Source organism: Chiloscyllium plagiosum, unplaced genomic scaffold, assembly GCF_037043375.1.
Source record: "Chiloscyllium plagiosum isolate Xiang-an unplaced genomic scaffold, Cpla_swu_hap1 HiC_scaffold_1, whole genome shotgun sequence".
Lineage (NCBI taxonomy): Eukaryota > Metazoa > Chordata > Chondrichthyes > Orectolobiformes > Hemiscylliidae > Chiloscyllium > Chiloscyllium plagiosum.
The window spans coordinates 26,817,875-26,835,658 of record NW_028270139.1 but is presented as its reverse complement, the minus strand read 5'-3'; the positions used below and the strand labels follow the sequence as shown (position 1 = coordinate 26,835,658).

Sequence of the window (17,784 nt, the reverse complement as noted above, 5' to 3'; positions counted from 1 at the left end):
CTGGAAATGCAGATGGACAGGTGCTAAGGTGGGAAAGCTTGAAGGTTCCCCTCCACTCGTTGGAACTTTAGAACATTGAACATAACAGCGCAGTAGACCCCTTTTGGCCCTCAATGTTGCACCAATCTGCGAAACCGATCTGAAGCCCATCTAACCTACACTATTCCATTTTCATCCATATGTTTAACCAAAGACCATTTAAAGGCCCTTAAAGTTGGTGAATCTACTATTATAGCACGCAGGTTAAAAACAATGACTGCAGATGCTGGAAACCAGATTCTAGATCAGTGGTGCTGGAAGAGCACAGCAATTCAGGCAGCATCCGAGGACAGGCAAAAATCGACGTTTCGGGCAAAAGCCCTTCATCAGGAATGAAGGGCGTTTGCCCGAAACTTCGATTTTTGCCTGTCCTCGGATGCTGCCTGAATTGCTGTGCTCTTCCAGCACCACTGATCTAGAATCTACTATAGCATGCATGGCATTCCATGCTCTTACTACTCTGAGTAAAGAACCTACCTCTGATATCTGTCCGATATTTATCGCCCATCAATTCAAAGCTATGTCCCCTCATGCTAGCCATCACCATCAGAGGAAAAAAGCTCTCACTGTCCACCCTATCCAATCCTCTGATCATCTTGTATATCTCTATGAAGTCACCTCTTAACCTTCTTCTCTGTAACGAAAACAACCTCCAGTCCCTCAGCCTTTCCTCATAAGTCTTCTCTTCATGCCAGGCAACATTTTGGTAAATCTCCTCTGCACCCTTTCCAAAGCTTCCACGTCTCTCCTATAATGGGGCGACCAGAATTGTACGCACTACTCCAATTGCGGCCGCACCAGAGTTTTTCACAGCTGCAACATGACCTCATGGGTCCAAAACTCAATCTCTCTATCAATAAATGCTAAGACACCATATGCCTTCTTAACAACCCTATCAATCTGGGTGGCAACTTTCAGGGATCTATGCATATGGACACTGAGATCTCTCTGCTCATCCACACTACCAAGAATCTTACCATTAGCCCAGTACTCCATGTTCCTGTTCTTTCCAAAGTGAATCACCTCACATTTTTCCATATTAAACTCCACTTGCTGTCTCTCAGCCCAGCTCTGCAGCTTATCTATGTCCCTCTATAACCTGCAGCATCCTTCAGCACTATCTGCAACTCCATTGACCTTAGTGTCATCTGCAAATTTACTAACCTATCCTTCTACGTCCTCATCCAGGTCATTTATAAAAATGACAAACAGCAGTGGCCCCAAACCAGATCCTTGTGGTACCCCACTAGTAACTGAGCTCCAGGATGAACATTTCCCATCAACCACCACCCTCTGTCTTCTTATAGCTAGCCGATTTCTGATCCAAACTACTAAATCACCCTCAAACCCATTCCTCTCTATTTTCTGCAATAGCCTACCATGGCAAACCTTATCAAATGCTTTACTGAAATTCATACACACCACATCAACTGCTTTACCCTCATCCACCTGTTTGGTCACCTTCTCAAAGAACTCCACAATGTTTGTGAGGCACAACCTACCCTTCACAAAACCGTGTTGACTATCCTTCGTCAAATTATTCCTTCCTCGATGACCATAAATCCTATCTCCTATAACCCTTTCCAACACTTTACCCAAAACTGAAGTAAGGCTCACTGGTCTATAATTAACAGATGTCTCTACTCCCCTTCTTGAACAAGGGAACATTTGCTATCCTCCAGTCTTCTGGCACTATTCCTATAGGCAATGACAACATAAAGAGCAAAGCAATCTCCTCCCCAGCTTTCCAGTGAACCCTAGGATAAATCCCATCTGGCCCAGGGGACTTAACTATTTTCACACTTTCCATAGTTGCTAACACATCGTCCTTATGAACCTCAATCTCATCTAGTCTAACAACTTGTATCACAGTATTCTCCTCGACCATTGTCTTTTCCCTGTGTGAATACTAATGAAAAATAGTCATTTAGTGCCTCTCCTAGCTCTTTGGACTCTATGCACAACTTCCCACTACTGTTCTTGACTGGCCATAATCTTACTCAAGTCATTCTTTTATTCCTGACATACTTACAGAAAGCTTTAGGGTTTTCTTTGATCCTACCTGACAAAGACTTCTCATGTCCCCTCCCATCTTTTCTTAGCTCCCTCTTCAAGTCCTTCCTGGCTAACTTGCATCTCTCAAGTGCCCTAGCTGAGCCTTCAGGCCTCATCTTTACATAAGCCTCCCTCTTCCCCTTCACAAGAGATTCAACTTCTATAGTAAATCATGGTTCCCTTGCTTGACCAACTCCTCCCTATCCGACAGGTATATACTTATCAAGGAACGTAGTAGCTGTTCCTTGAATAAGCTCCACATTTCACTTTGCCCATCCCTGTAGTTTCCTTCCCCATCCTATGCATCCTAAATCTTGCCTAATCATCTCATAATTGCCTTTCCCCCAGCTATAATTCTTGTCTTGCAGTATCCCTTTCCATCGCTAAAGTAAATGTAACCAAAATGTGGTTGCTATCACCAAAGTGCTTACCACTTCCAAATCTAACACCTGGCCTGGTCATGACCCAGTACCAAATCCAATGTGGCTTCGCCTCTTGTTGGCCTATCTACATACTGTGTCAGGAAACCCTCTTACACACATTGGACCAAAACAGACCTATCTAAAGTCCCTGAACGTTTGCTCAGTTCTGTACTCAAAAATTAGGCAAGCACTCAATTCTCTACAACTAAAATAGATTCCTATCCCCTCCATTCCACCCAGCCTATTAACCATCGATACTGACGGAGCTCAACATCCATATAACAACTTTGGGGAATCATTGAGAAATTCATGAAACTGCCAAAATAAACCACCATTCAATCTCCACTAGAAAAAAAAACAATCTTCTCTAAACCACAGCCACTCTACAGAGGTAAATAAATAAATGGAATCTGTAATCATAAAATTGTCAAAATTGAAATCCATTTGAACATATTTCAAAAATATAATTTTGAGGAGCTCATAGCACTGTCAAACAGGGCCAACGTCAATCAAATAGCCTTCTTTCTGTGTTGTAGGGATTTATGATTCTAAGATACTTGCACATCACAAAAAGCATTGCAAACAATAATTCCACATACAAAACAGAAAGAGTTCATTCCCAACTCCTCGTCCTCTGAGCAAATTAGTTCCATTATGTGCTTTGTTCTAAGGTAGGACATTCCTCAGAGGACAGTTGCAGCTATGATGTATTTTCCAAATATTTAATGCCAAACTAGAAGCCTTCCACCACATCAAAACTAGTTGCAATCATTCATTGCCATACATGGCATAGTTTTCTATAAGCCCCATCAGATTTATCGGGTAATTTTTATTATTCTAAGCCCCTGCCAGAGAACACTGTAAAGAGGAAATATGCAAGTAGTCATGTAGTACATGTTGTTTCAGTCATTCACTTTGATGAAATGAAAATCATGGGTTGTTTGATCATAATTCACAAACCCCCTGCAATTCAAGAATTCCAGGTTACGAAACTATTCCAATCGCAGCTCTACAAAATCTTCCTAATTGAGTGAGTTTGGATGTTCCGAGAAGCATATTCACTGAACTAGAATTGAAAACAGAGTTGGTGGCCCATTGTAGGATCTGCCTGATTCTTCCTTTCCATTGATAGACATCATTGAGTGTGGGTAATGAATTCCACCCAAATTCTTCCCTGAGGAAACAATTAGGATTGACCGGCACATATTTTGAGAAAGTACTGAGGGTGTTGTAAACAAAATTATACTACTGTCAGAGTCACTCTCCCACCCAATCCCCAAATTATTTTGGGATCTTCTAATATATCTTTGGAGGACTTGTGGAGGAACCTCTGAAATTCAGGTCACCCTGTTCCTCATCCAGACTTGAAACTCAAATATCTCCATTCTCTGCCTCGTCTTCTGAGTAGGTACACCCTTTCAATGAGGCAAGTCAGAATTTGACCCACACGTCCCTTATTCAACCAAAATCTATAACTATCACTGCTTGAAGCCACAGAAAAGCTACTGCCCTGTTAAAAAAAATCTTGCACTGAGCCAATGGTGCAAATGTATCCTTGAACAATTTTGAAGCTTTAACAATGTCATTTTTGAAATGTTGAAACAGAAAGTGTAATATTACAAAGAGTTAAGGTAACAAGGCAGAATTTTTATTTTACTGCGTTGGTCATAATTTATAGAAGCTTATAGATGTTCAATATATTTAAACCCAGTTGGGTTCTACAGTGTTTGTATCATTGTACTGCTTCATTACCATCCAGCCAGTGAAGTTAAACACCTACCTATTCTACTCCTGCCTCTTCATCAATTATAAAACAAAGATGGTTTTATTCCTAATGTCCTGTTTTCTGCATAGCAGAAGGTAAAAACTACCAAGCTGAATTTCAACTCTGAAACAACAGCATGCAACAGAACAATTCTGTACCAGATGTATATAGGTAATGTGTCTTTTCAATATTTTTCAACACAGCAAAGAACTGGTAATGATTGGATCAATAGACTGTTAAGGGACTATAAAAGGTCCAATTCAGAACTGAAAGAAAAGAATCAGGAACAAAGTGGTGCAGGCACTATCTCTCCGTTTCACTGGAACCTTACTGTTCATTTTTAAATCATATCACATAATCAAAGAATCTCTACAGTATAGAAACAGACCATTCAGTCCATTGAGTCCACTCTGATGCTCTGAACAGCATCAGGCCCTGACCGCATATCCACCTACCCTATCCAAGGGACCTTGTATTTCCCATAGCCAATCCACCTAACCCACACATCATTGGACTATGGGAGGAAACTGGAGCACCCGAAGGAAGCCCACATAGACACAGGGAAAATTTGTAAACTCTACACAAACAGTCGTTTGAGGGTATAGCCAAATCCAGGTCCCAGGCACTGTGAGGCAGCAGTGCTAAGCACTGAGATACCATGCCACCTTTGTGCTGAAGGCAGGCATGTTGTGAAAAATTCCAGGATTTTGCATTTCCATGTTTGAATTTTTCCGAAGTTTTTTCCACACTGTCACAAATTCTTATCCAATTTAACAGTGAAAAAAGTAAAGTAAAGTATTCCACTAGAGAGTTCCTCGCATTGACCATACCGTCCTCATCCAATGCCTCTTTAATGCTATCGAGTTATCTGGGACTCCAGTAACCTGACACATTCTTATCTATCCAGTCATAGCCTGCAGATCATCTGCAATCGCTTTTCTTTCTGTTTCTACACCATAGATTCTTGCAAATGAACAGAATCAATCCTTCACCCCTTCCCAGTTTTTAACCCTAAAAGCCGATTACATCAGAGGACACTGGTCATAATGCTATCAGGCAGGTCCAGTCGCCTGAGCTGAAAACAGAACTCTAGTTTACTACCGCGGGCCAAATGAGACAAGGTGACTTTGTCCTAGTACGTAGGGCAACAGATCCCCAAAATCTGATGGCCTAACAGCACCACAGCTAGCTGGAGCTCCATTGGGGGATAAAGGTATATCAATAGCTGTATACCCTCCAAGATTGGCAAATGGGGTCTGGGGGTGCTAGGGCCAGGCAGATGGCCACTCTGCAGAGGTTGGACTGAGTGGTGTGATGGCTGCTGAGAACAGCCATGCTGCTGCAATCACCAAGAACACCTATTATCTTGGCTAATCTCCCACACTCAGTCCTCTGAAAACTGACTGCACCAAAACTTAGTCACTCGTCAACTCTGCTCCCCTGAGCTGATTCCCAGTTAAGCAATACGTCAGTTTTAACTTTATTATCATGATTTCTAAATCCCTCTAAGGTCTTACTCTTCCCCATCTCTGTAATCCCATTCATCCTTACAACAGTCCAAGGTTATCTGCTGTTCTCCCATTCCGGCTTCTTGAACAATGCATTTTTAAAGGCAATGCTACTGCCAGCTAAGCCATCAGCTTCCACAGCCCTAAGCTCTGGAATCCCTTTTCCCAATCTCTCTAATGATTCACCCATTATTCTTCCTTTAAGACACTTCTTACACCTACCTATTTGAACAAGTGTTTGGCTGTTCTCTCTCATGTCACATGAAGATGGTAAAAGTCAACTTTTTTTTGGTAATGCTTCGGAGAAGCAGTTTGAGACAATTTACTACATTAAAAATGCTATACAAGTTGTTGTTGTCAAATCCATTGTCGACCTTGCAAGTAGCACAAATAGCTTCTATTGCTTACAATGAGCTTAATGATTCTCATCATTGATTTTCAGAAATATTACAATGTGGATATTTCCAATCAATTTTTTTCCATCTTTCTCTGCTCCTCTCCAATAGCCTCTTATTATTGCTGGCATACTATTTCAAAAGGTACCAGCTAACTTCATCTGCTCAATTAAGTGATCATTTTTTTTTTACACAGGAGGTCACCCAGTGAGTACTGATCAGGTACTTCACATGGATTTCAAAGTTAAACCCAAACCAATCTTCAAATCATATGTGTACATTTTCAAAAGATTAGGACGTCATGAAAAAGTCAATGATGCACCTTAACCATGGCCCAGCTAAGATCAACTAACTTGAACCTTGAACTGTGTGTCTGAGCACAGTGTATATTTAGGCAGAAGGATACTTTAGGCCAGCTCAGTTTATAGTTATTAGTCTTCATTATAATATTTTCCAATGAATAGATGCACAGACACATCATAGAACATCCTACTTTTAATTACATTTCAATTCCATTCAAAAGGAACTTCACACAACCTTGAAAATCTGCCAGAAGAACTTCTGACCACATGCAGCTTGGACTTTATACTTGCAGCAGAATGGAACAGAAGTAACAGGTCAGATAACTTAGCATGAACTTTCCAGCAAAATATATTTTGCAAAGCAAGTAGCACAAGATCCACACAAGTCATCATAGGTTGACCAATGAATGAGCTCTATCAATATTTCATCAAATTTCCCAAATCAAAACAGAAATTGCTGGAGAAGCTCTGCAGGTCTGGCAACATCTGTGGAGGGTAATCAGAGTTAACGTTTTACATCGAGTGACCCTTCCTCAGACCCGAGGAAGGGTCACTTGATCAGAAATATTAACTCTGACTTCTCTCTACAGATGCTGCCAAACATACTGAACTTTTCCAGCAATTTCTGTTTATACTTCTGATTTACAGCATCCACAGCTCTTTCCATTTTCATCATATTTCACTTTCATTCTGGAATATTAAAAACAAAGTTTTCAAACATTCTCTGAACATAAACACTTTATATTTTTTAAAATATTATTTTATTTGAAAATAGATCAGTTCCACAATGAGAATGATAATCATAATTTTTGTGATGGCAACAATTCATGTCATTATATAGAAAAATATATTTCTCACCTTCCTCATCTGAGACATCCAGAATCTCGGTCATTGTCTCAGGTACATTCAGCTTGTGTTTTTCAGTTACCGTCTGCAATAAGCAGGAACAGAATTATAGGATTGTGTCAACTGTTTGCAAGAACTACCACTGGATGGCAGCAAACTAGCTATATCTGCAGTACTGACAGTATTTTGAAACCAATCCAATGTACAGCCAAACACACTTATGCCAATTAGATACCTAACTATTAAATCAATAAGTACTTATCAGCTTATTCAGAGGATAACTTTTTTTTCTGTTTAATGACTTCCTTCAATTTTCAGATTTGATTTGAAACTTGAACCACTTTTCCCTAAACCAATAACAATGGAAATCAATTAACAATAATACCAATAATATTGAAAACCTGACTACCAGTTGCCATGGTGGGGATGAATGGTAGGCATGAGCATTGCCTCACCTTTTCCCTGCAATGTCCCAAAATATATTTAGGGTATATGGAAGTTTATCAACAAACAGACTCCAAAAGAACATCATGGCCTAACTCAACCAATCTGGGTCTGGTCAGTCAGGCTTGTCATAATAAATACAACCCTAAAACTTTTGTTACTTAATGGTTATGAATCCTTTCACCAGGATAAAGTTACAATTTGATTTAAACAGATTCCACAGCGAATGGTATTGACCTGAATATTCATGCGTAACTGATATTATTATTTTTATTTAACTAAATTTCATATACTTGTGTCATTGTCTGAAACAAAAACACATAAAATTAGATATGAGTTAATTCAGGATGTTCAAAGAAAAGCATGAAGTAATTATTAGGAACAACAAAGACTAGTTAGTGATAATTTCGCACTAACCAGAACATTGGGCAGTACAGGCCTTTGGATCAATACAACTTGATCAGCAAAAAAAACCAGCAGTCAAATGAGGCTCTTATTGCACACAGCCTGTGTAACTCCTTACTGTATATTATTTTCAGGTAATGTAATGACAAATTCTATATTCACCAGCAGATATTTGAGATTATACATTCTCAATTATTTATTGCAGTTAAATGGGTCATCTGTTACATTTATATTTGATTTCATTATCTAAATACATATTCCTTTCTCTTTTTACTTTGGAAAAAGATCAAACAACAAGTGCATATCAATAAATGCAGAAAATTACAACAGAGATGCTTCTCTGTGATATTGTTCTCCTTATAATGCTTTGCTCATCATAGTGGGCACTGCTCAAGACTAAAAACGTAATTTTGCAATTTTGTTCAATATCTAGGAAGCAGATACCATAAAAAATTGTATTGACTCAGAAAGGGGTTATTTTATAGATTGTAGTTACTGGCCCATATACTAAATTCTGACATTCACTGGGACATATCCCACACTCTCAGATTAATATTTTGCTTTGATTAACAGAAAGTCTTTTGTTTTATTCTGAAAGTGAATAACATTAGTTGTAAAGTTATATTTAAACTTGGCATATGCTTTACTTAATTCTAATGTAATAATAGTTGCAATACCTAGGCAGAGTGTAAATGATTATGATTTCCTAAAGTTTAAACTCTATTGCTTCTGTTACATAATTCGAGATTCTATGAGCATTATTGTTTAGAGTTCTGCATTTGTTGAATAAACTGTGCAGCCAGTTTATGAAAAGCTGAAGTCTTCACCAATCTCATCTTAGCTATCTCCACGAGCCCAAATGTCAGCATTTTTCTTCCTATGTTCAGTGCTTTATGCTCTGAGTAAATTTAATCTGCCATTGTATTGTCAACTTGTATATTTCTCTTATGCCCTCTGAAACAAGCTAGCAGGTCACTTAACTCTATGGAAATTAAGGATGGGTAACACATTCTTCCCATTTGAAGATTACAGCTAAGAAAATAATTTTCCCACTTACTTTACTTTTTTAAATTCTATTTTCTGTCATTCTTGTTTTACTATTGTACATGCGCAGCATTATTCCTATTCAATAGGTCCGCTTGTCTGCTACTGAAAACGTTCATTCAGTTTACTTTAGTCCATCACTCATTCCGCTCATTTATAAGTTTTTTTTAATGTATACTTGACTCCTTCTATTTTATATTTTGAGTTACTGGTTCATATTAAACTGAGTCATTTTGTGAACACTAACATCCAAAACTTCAACTTCTTTTATGTGTCAAGGTCATTTACATATTCCAGGTTAAGATGAGCTTTGTGTCTCAAAAGGTGCAACGTTATACTTATTCACAAAACATTACATTAATCTGACTCTACACTATTTGGATAATTGGCTGTTTGAAGCCACCTATTAAAATCATTTCTATGTTCTCATACATCCAATCTCTCTATTCACAACAAACTGTCTTCATTTTCTTGCTCATCCAGTGGTCTATAATACATCATTTAAGAAAAAGAGATACCCATCCAGAATAATTAGTTGTGTATCTTTCTGCAGTGTGGCCGGCTATTCTTTCACTCCAATTTGTGGCCCCTTCACTAAGGATGCTAGGAATGCAAGGTGAGTGCCTGACATTAATGAATGAACCACTAGAATTTGGGAAACTGAGATCCTGGAAATGACCCCCCAACTCAGTTGAACATCGACCTAATCTTTAAAATCAGGTTCACAAAAAAACTGTGCAATTTCAGCAGCAATTTGTGTCTGACAATTAATTAATTTGTAAATTTGTTTATTGGTTTTGTTTCAATAACCATACTGTAAATTAACATGATTTTTCTTTCCTCATTGCATCAATTTATCTAAGGGTTCTACTGCAATAGACTGTGAAGCAGATTGGCTCATATTTTGTTCTATTAAAAATACATGCCGTTGATGGAATCAGCTCCATATGAGAATTCAGATTTTCCTCACATTGCAGAATGAGTGTAATCACAGATGTCTCATCAGCAATACCAAACAGTAATATATTAAAAATAACAACCTTGTGTCTCTGGTGTCATATTTTGTTCAATAATTTAATATTTAATCCGATCTGTGGCAGTGCAAAGGTTTATAACTTCAGCTTGTAAAGAATACTGCAAAATAAAAATCAAATCCACTCTTAAAATTCTAAAACCATCCCAGGAATATTGATGAGATTTCCCTTCAGGGATGTACTCACTGTTGTAGTGGTGGTGACTTCTTCTGTGACAACCTTCAAGGTGTCAACCACAGAGATATATCCAAGACGTTTGGCAATTGCTAAGGCAGTGTTACCATTCTGCAAAGATAGATTTGGGTTAATTTATTAGTTTTATCAGGACTTTGAGACAGCTGATGACCCACAAACAGTGATCAATAAATCCTAAAAGTATATTCATTGAAACTTTTCATTTATCATAGCTACTTGAATCATGCAGAATGGCTTCACTGCTATTCGCTGACAAGACCTTTTCTACGTCATAAAACTTCCAATAATTTGGAGAGGTGTTTATTATTAACGGCCAAATAAACATGTGATCATTTCCACAGTTCTTTTATACCAAAAACTGACCCTATTGGCATGGTTTAAATAAAATGATGATACAAGGTGTATATATTTAAAGACAGCTTACACTGAAATGGATGATAAAAAAAAAAATCAATAAATCGTGAGCTTCTGGGGTGAGAACAGTAATTAGCACTATTACCTATGATCTTTACTGATGCATTTGCCTTCTGCACACAGAATCTGCCAGCTACTCTACCAAGCAAAGAGATATACTTACTGCAGTGATGGCATTGGCTCTGGCTCCGTGCTGAAGGAGGACATTGATGATATGGGTATGACCCTGTTGTGCTGCCTGATGCAAAGGTGTATATCCATTCTGAATATTAAGCCAGATTCATTCAGGATTCAGGAGCATTAAAGTAACAGGAAAAAAATGGCACAAATGAGAAATCTGATTGCTTGTCATTAGCATAGTATTGAAAAAGTGATTTCAGAAAGATTTCTCAATGGTGAGAAAGTCATCTTGAAATGTTAAGACACAACAGAGCTTTTGAAAAAATGTGTAGAGACTGCTGTCTAAGAATATTTGATGAATTTCTAGCAACGCATCTTGTAGAAAATATGCAAAGCTGCTACTCAATGTTGTTGGTGGAGTGACTAAATGTTTGTGCCAATCAAATGTACTGCTTTGTCCTGGATGGTGTAAAGCTTCTTGAATGTTGTTGGAGCCGCGCTCATCCAGGCAAGTGGGGAGTATTCCATCACCGTCCTCACGTGTGCCTTGTAGATTGTGGACAAGCTTTGGACAGTCATAAGGCTTAGCCTCTTACCTGCTGTTGTAGCCACTGTTAATGGCAACCACCACCACCCACCCACCGCACACACCCACCGCCCACACCCACCACCCCGCCCCCCTCCCCCGGTGTCGTGTGGTTGAAGATTCCCAGATGGAAGATGACGATGGCAGATTTCCTTCTCTGAATACATTAGTGAACAGATGGGTGTTTTGAGAACAATGGTTTGATGGTCATCATTAGACTCTTAATTCCAGATGTTTATTGAATTCAAATTCTACCATGTGCCAGGGCAGGATTCAAACCTGAGTTTTGGATTAAAAGTGTAGCAATAATACTACTAAGACACACGCACGCGTGCACACACACTCACCCACTCCCCCAGCTTCCCGCCTCCCCCAGTTGCTAGGATACTAAGACTCAATTGGAATGGCACCCAAGAAAGTAACACCTTCATGAGAAAAATGAGGAAAAAAAATTGTGACAGAGTTGGGGAAAGAGACAGCATTATACTTGGGCAGAAAGAGGCGTTAGAAAATGTGACATGTTTGCTCATGGCCTTCTATCTCTTGGATTATGTGGGTCATTGAAGCATATGAGGTTAAGGGGTAACCTTATAGAAGTTTATAAAATCATGAGGGACATGGATAAGGTGAATAGCAAGGGTCTTTTTCCTATGATGGGGGTCAAAACTAGGGGACATATTTTTAAGGTGAAAGGAGAAAATTTAAAAAGAACATGAGGGGCAATGTTTTTTCACACAGACATTCAGGTGTGGAATGAACTGCCAGAGGAAGTGGTGGATGCAGGTACAGCTATCACATTTAAAAGATATTTGGATAAATACATAACTAGGAAAGATTTGAAGGGATATGGGCCAAACACAGGCAAGTGGGAGTAGTTAGTTTGGGAACATAGTTAGCATGGACTAATTGGACCAAAGGGTCAGTTTCCATGCTGTATGACTCTATAATACATAATAGTTACTTCTTATGAGTCTAAGGAGAAACCAGTGGAGGAGACAGGGATCTTGATTCAGAGTTGATAGACAATGAGATCCTCACTGCCTCTTTGAGAGATATCACATGTCATTTGTGCACTAAACAGGACAGTGGTGAGACTTACCCAGGATCAAGAAGCCCAGAGGCAGAAGCCTAACTGGGCAGCTCAACTGAACGATAGCGCCACTAGCACAGCAGATCAGGGGGATAACTGTAAGAACAGGCAGAGTGGATCTCACCAGACCACGTCCTTTCTAATGATGAGGTCCTCAATCAGGAACCAAGTGCCTTTGAACAAGCAACCTTCCTTCCCTCACAATTCCAACAGCATACAAGCAATACCCCCACTACCACGGGTTAATAATAGCAGCAGTAGGATGAAGCCCTCACAAGGGCATTACTGCCCTCTTAGGGCTTGAATGGTGAGGGGGCAGGAAGACCATCCCATTGATGCACAGCTTTAACCAGTGCGTAGAAAGAAAATCAGTACAGTCCTCATCCATCATGCTCCCAGCTTAATTAAAGATGATTGAGATTTAGCTGGTGCCAACAGAAAATGGCAAGGCTAGTGTCTTCCCATCTCACTGCACTGGGATTGATGTCCTGATCACCATGAGCTTTATGATGTCTCAGCTGCTTTTCCTATGTCTTGGATTGAAGCAGTTCACACCCCAGGGACAGCCAGTTCCCTGAGCAGTCGGCTGCATGTGTCTGAAACTCCCCCTCCACATCTTTCTGATATCCCTTGCTAGAAATGGAGAATGCCTGTCAATTGCTGGTTCCCATGTCATAAGGCCAGTGGGCTCTATGAAAATGTATGGGATGGGAACTCATATTTGATCCTGAGATCAAATTCCTGAAGCTCACAGGACATTTCAGCTCCAAAGATTCTCTTGTCACAGATACCATCTCAATCCTGGAAACTTGCTTAATTCAATCCAGAGCTGAACATTTAATTCCATATTCTTCCAATTCAATTACAAACTTGACTCGTTTCTCTCCATTTCTCACCTACATTAAAGCCAATATTCCCTCTAAATGTATTTAGGAAAGCACAGGTAATTTTAGTATTTTGCTGTTCCACACATATAGTCATTCAAAGGGCTGACCTGTGAACAGTGCATGCAGGGACTCTCAGGTCTGTCCAAGGCCATACGATGGTACAGCTGGGGGAAATACTCATTGAAGTCCCTATCTGTAACTTTGTACAGGCAGATTTCTCTAGACTTAGAAGATTCTCAGGCATTGATCAACGTTGGTGTTCTGGCCTGGACGGTGACGAAGTTCCAGCCCAACATGAGCAATTTTCAATGAAATGGTCAAATAATGGGCCACTTACACATGTACTGACATTTTGCAATATTGCAGACAGGTCGTCCAATGATAGAGAGATCCCCCCAACCCTAGAGAAGTAGCTCTATTAATCCAGAGACTGTGAAGGTGCTCCAAATAGAGGCATCCTATGAATACTTCTGAACCTACCCACAAGACAATTAGTGATTATAGCTATGCCTCTTTGATCCCTAAGGCTTTAGAATAAAGAGCCACTGAAGGCTCCTCTGCACTGCTTTCAGGAGAACACCTTCACTCACCTGCCAGGTCTTAGCAGTCGCTCAACTACTGAAGGGCAGACCCCAACAACAATTTACAACAAATTGAGCTTCTAATTGCATATCTAGTGCTGGCGGATAGGCAACCGGTATGCTCTTGCCTCTACTCAGGGGTGGAAACAGAATAAGATAGTTTCCTATTGCGGGCTTCTCTTAAATTGCTCCCAGTCAGGACTTAAGACTGCATCCAAGCGACTGTGAAGATTCCAATCTGTGGGTCAGTTGTCCCCGTTCCTATGCTGTTTCATATTGTATCACTTAATACTGACCAAATATTGACTAGGAGGCATAGTAAAGTTCTAGGGATAGGGAAATTTACATGACAAACACAAAGCTGGTTATGATTGTTGGAAGCCAATCAGTGAAAGCCAATCATTACAATACTATTGAAATTCCTCAGAGCAAATCAATGTTTAAGTTTTAAACAATGTCAGACTTGAGATTATCCAAGGACACCGTACATTGTCTACCTCCATTCCCAACTCCTGTTAATACAGTAGATCTTGCCAGCCCACAAGAGAATCTGGTCCTGGCTGCTTGATTTAATAACCACCCACTGCATTGTGGCTTCACTATTTTTAAATGTTATTGGCACACCTCTGGAGTGAGACCTGAACCTCACCTTTTGACTCAGAGTTAGGGATACTTAGCACAGTCCCACAGTCCTGGATATTTGAAATCAATCTCTTCAGTAATACTATGACACACCTCTGAAACAAGTGGGACTTTAACACAGCCTGGAGAAAGTGAGGACTGCTGATGCTGGAGATCAGAGCTTAAAAATGTGTTGCTGGAAATGCACAGCAGGTCAGGCAGCAAAGGAACAGGAGAATCGACATTTCGGGCATAAGGTTCCTGAAGAAGGGCTTATACCCGAAATGTCGATTCTCCTGTTCTTTTGATGCTGCCTGACCTGCTGAGCTTTTCCAACAACACATTTTTAAGCTTTAACACAGCCCGCCTAGCTCAGAGACAGGGACTCTACCATCGCACCACAACAGATTGATTGGCTTCATTATGTTTTGTGTACAATACAACGGCGCAATTCACTAGGTATCGTCTAACAGCAGCTCCCAGCCCTGTGGGTGCACACATCAAGAGATTAGCAAAAAGATCATGGAAGAAGCATAAAGTCCAAATTCCCCTCCAAGACACATACCACTCTGATTTGTATTCATATTCCTGTTCCTTCACCACTGCTGTATCAAAATCATACAATTCCGGATCCAATATTACAATACAAAATCTATTATGACTGCATCTGCCGCAGTGAATGACCATCCTCTTTTCTGGGCAATTAAAAATTGTCAAATAATGATTTTAAACAAATAAAGACTTGTCAGTGTCATCTGCATCTCAGCAACAAGTGTTCAAAAAGATTATGTTTTGTGAAGAAAAATTACTCTTGGTGTTACCTTGGTTTTGGCATTAACATTGGAACCGTGCTGCAGGAGGAAATTGACCATCTTAACATTTCCATAGTGACAAGCCACAATCAGTGGAGTGTAGCCAACCTGAAAAAGGAAAGTATTAGTCAGAATGCAGCTACAGGGATTCTGAAATATAAAATTACAGGAAAAAGGGAAAAGGATGAACCATTTTCAATCAGCATACTATAATTCTAATAACTTATAATGGGAACAAAGAGGTAGTAGGCTAATTAAATAGATACTTTGATTCTGCCTTCGCCACAGAGAACACAAGTAATGTCCCAAAAATATTGGGGAACACAGGGTCGAGAGAGAGGGAGGAACTGAAGGAAATCAGAAACTCAGGAAAATGGTTTTTGTGAAATTGTTGGGATTACAGGCTGATAAATACCTAGGGCCTGATTATCTATATCCCAGAGTTCTTAAAAATGTAGCCCTAGAAATAATGGATGCACTTGTGCATAACGTTTAAGATTCTATAGAGTCTGGGACATTTCCTACAGATTGAAAGTTTGCTAATGTAACCCAACAATTTTTTTTAAAAAAGGAGTTAGGAAGAAAACAAATACTGCTGGACTGGTTAGCCTCACATCGAGTGGAAAAGATGCTACAGTCGATTATAGAAGATTAAAAAGCACAGCACTTGGAAACAATGGCAAGATTAGACAGAGTCAGCATGGATTTATGAAAGGAAAATTATATTTGATAAATTTAGTGGGATTTTCCAAGATATAACTTCTGTAGTTGATAAGGAGGACCCAGTAAATGCAGTTTACTTGGACTTGCAGAAGGCATTTGAAAAAGGTCCTGCATAAGAGATTAGTATCAAAGTGCACAGGATTGGAGAGTATACTAATATGAATACAAAACTGATAGACAAAAGAACAAATGATAATAAATGAGTCTTTTTGCTGAGTAGCAAGCAGTAGTGTATTCAAAAGATCAGAGCTTGGACCCAGCTTTTCACAATATATATTAATTATTTAGATGAGGGAATTAAATAGTAATATCCCCATGTTTGCAGATGACACAAACTTGGGAGGGGGAGGGGGCAGGGTGAGCTGTGAGGAGGATGCAGAGCTATTTCAGTGTGATTTGGTCAAGTTGAGTGAGTGGGAAAATACAGGTGAGGTATAATGTGGATAAATGTGATCTTATACTCGTTAATAGCAAAAACAGAAAAGTAGATTATTATCTGAATGGTGATAGATTAGGAAAGGGGAAGGTACAATGAGACCTGGGTATCATTTTATACCAGTTTCTGAAAGTAAGCAGGCTGGAGCAGCAGATGATAAAGAAGCCCTTCGTAGGGAGAAGTTTCAAGTACAGGAGCACAGATTCATTGGTGAAACTACACCTGGAATATCATGTGCAGTTTTGTTCTAGCTATGAAGGGAGTGCAATAAAGATTTACCAGACTGATTTCTAGGATGGCAGGACTGACATATGAAGTGAGGCTGGATCAGTTTGGACTATTTTTGGAAATATTGAGGAAGACAAGGATGGAGCATAGCAATGACACTCTCATTCCACTAACAGCCAAAACTCTCACAGAAAGAATTATAACTTGAATGTGGCACCAGAATGTGACAGACACATTAGGACCTTGCTCCCAGTATTCAGAAAAATTGTGGCCAAAGACAGAGAATAAGCAACTAGGCTATATCAGGCTATATAAAATGTATATTATTTATGTTCAGAAGTTTGCTACCATTACCGATACCTATAGCATATTTAAAACATTATGAAGAGCTGTGAAAACAAACAATGATAAAACAAATTAAGAAGATAAATTCCGTGCTGTAGTACCTTAGTCTGTGCATCAAGATTTGCACCTCGTTTTACCAGAATTTCTGCAACATTGATCTTATCCTCCTGAGCTGCCAAATGCAGTGCTGACAATCCACTCTAAGAATAGGCACATGAAAGAAATGTCATGATTAGTTTACTTAAAAAGCAAGAGACCACTTTATTTTAAAAAAAACTGGCTCCTAGGATTCCTTTATAAGCTTAATGATTTATTATTCCCTTTCTGATCCCATCACATAATTTTCTAAAGCTATCTCTGCTGTTTTGTTTACTTTCTGCATATCACATAGAAGTCCCATAGCTTTAATCATTGAAAGCATTATTCAGGTCATCCTCCAGGGCAGCTGAGAACAACATTTTCTCACATTTACCGTAGGAATCTGTAC

General features: G+C 39.4%; 1 protein-coding gene across 32 annotated transcripts in view; it reads right to left on the bottom strand.

The window, feature by feature from the left end:
* ank2b (ankyrin 2b, neuronal) overlaps positions 1-17,784 on the bottom strand; it is an 877,032-nt gene that overhangs the window by 136,350 nt on the left and 722,898 nt on the right. For all 32 annotated transcript variants that reach the window (XM_087983074.1, XM_087982715.1, XM_087982867.1 and 29 more), the window contains 5 exons: positions 17,399-17,497; positions 15,575-15,673; positions 11,032-11,130; positions 10,446-10,544; positions 7,345-7,417 (listed from right to left, as the gene is read on the bottom strand). In XM_087983074.1, the coding sequence (XP_087839200.1) occupies positions 7,345-7,417; positions 10,446-10,544; positions 11,032-11,130; positions 15,575-15,673; positions 17,399-17,497 (469 nt within the window). The remainder of the gene's footprint in view (positions 1-7,344; positions 7,418-10,445; positions 10,545-11,031; positions 11,131-15,574; positions 15,674-17,398; positions 17,498-17,784) is intronic.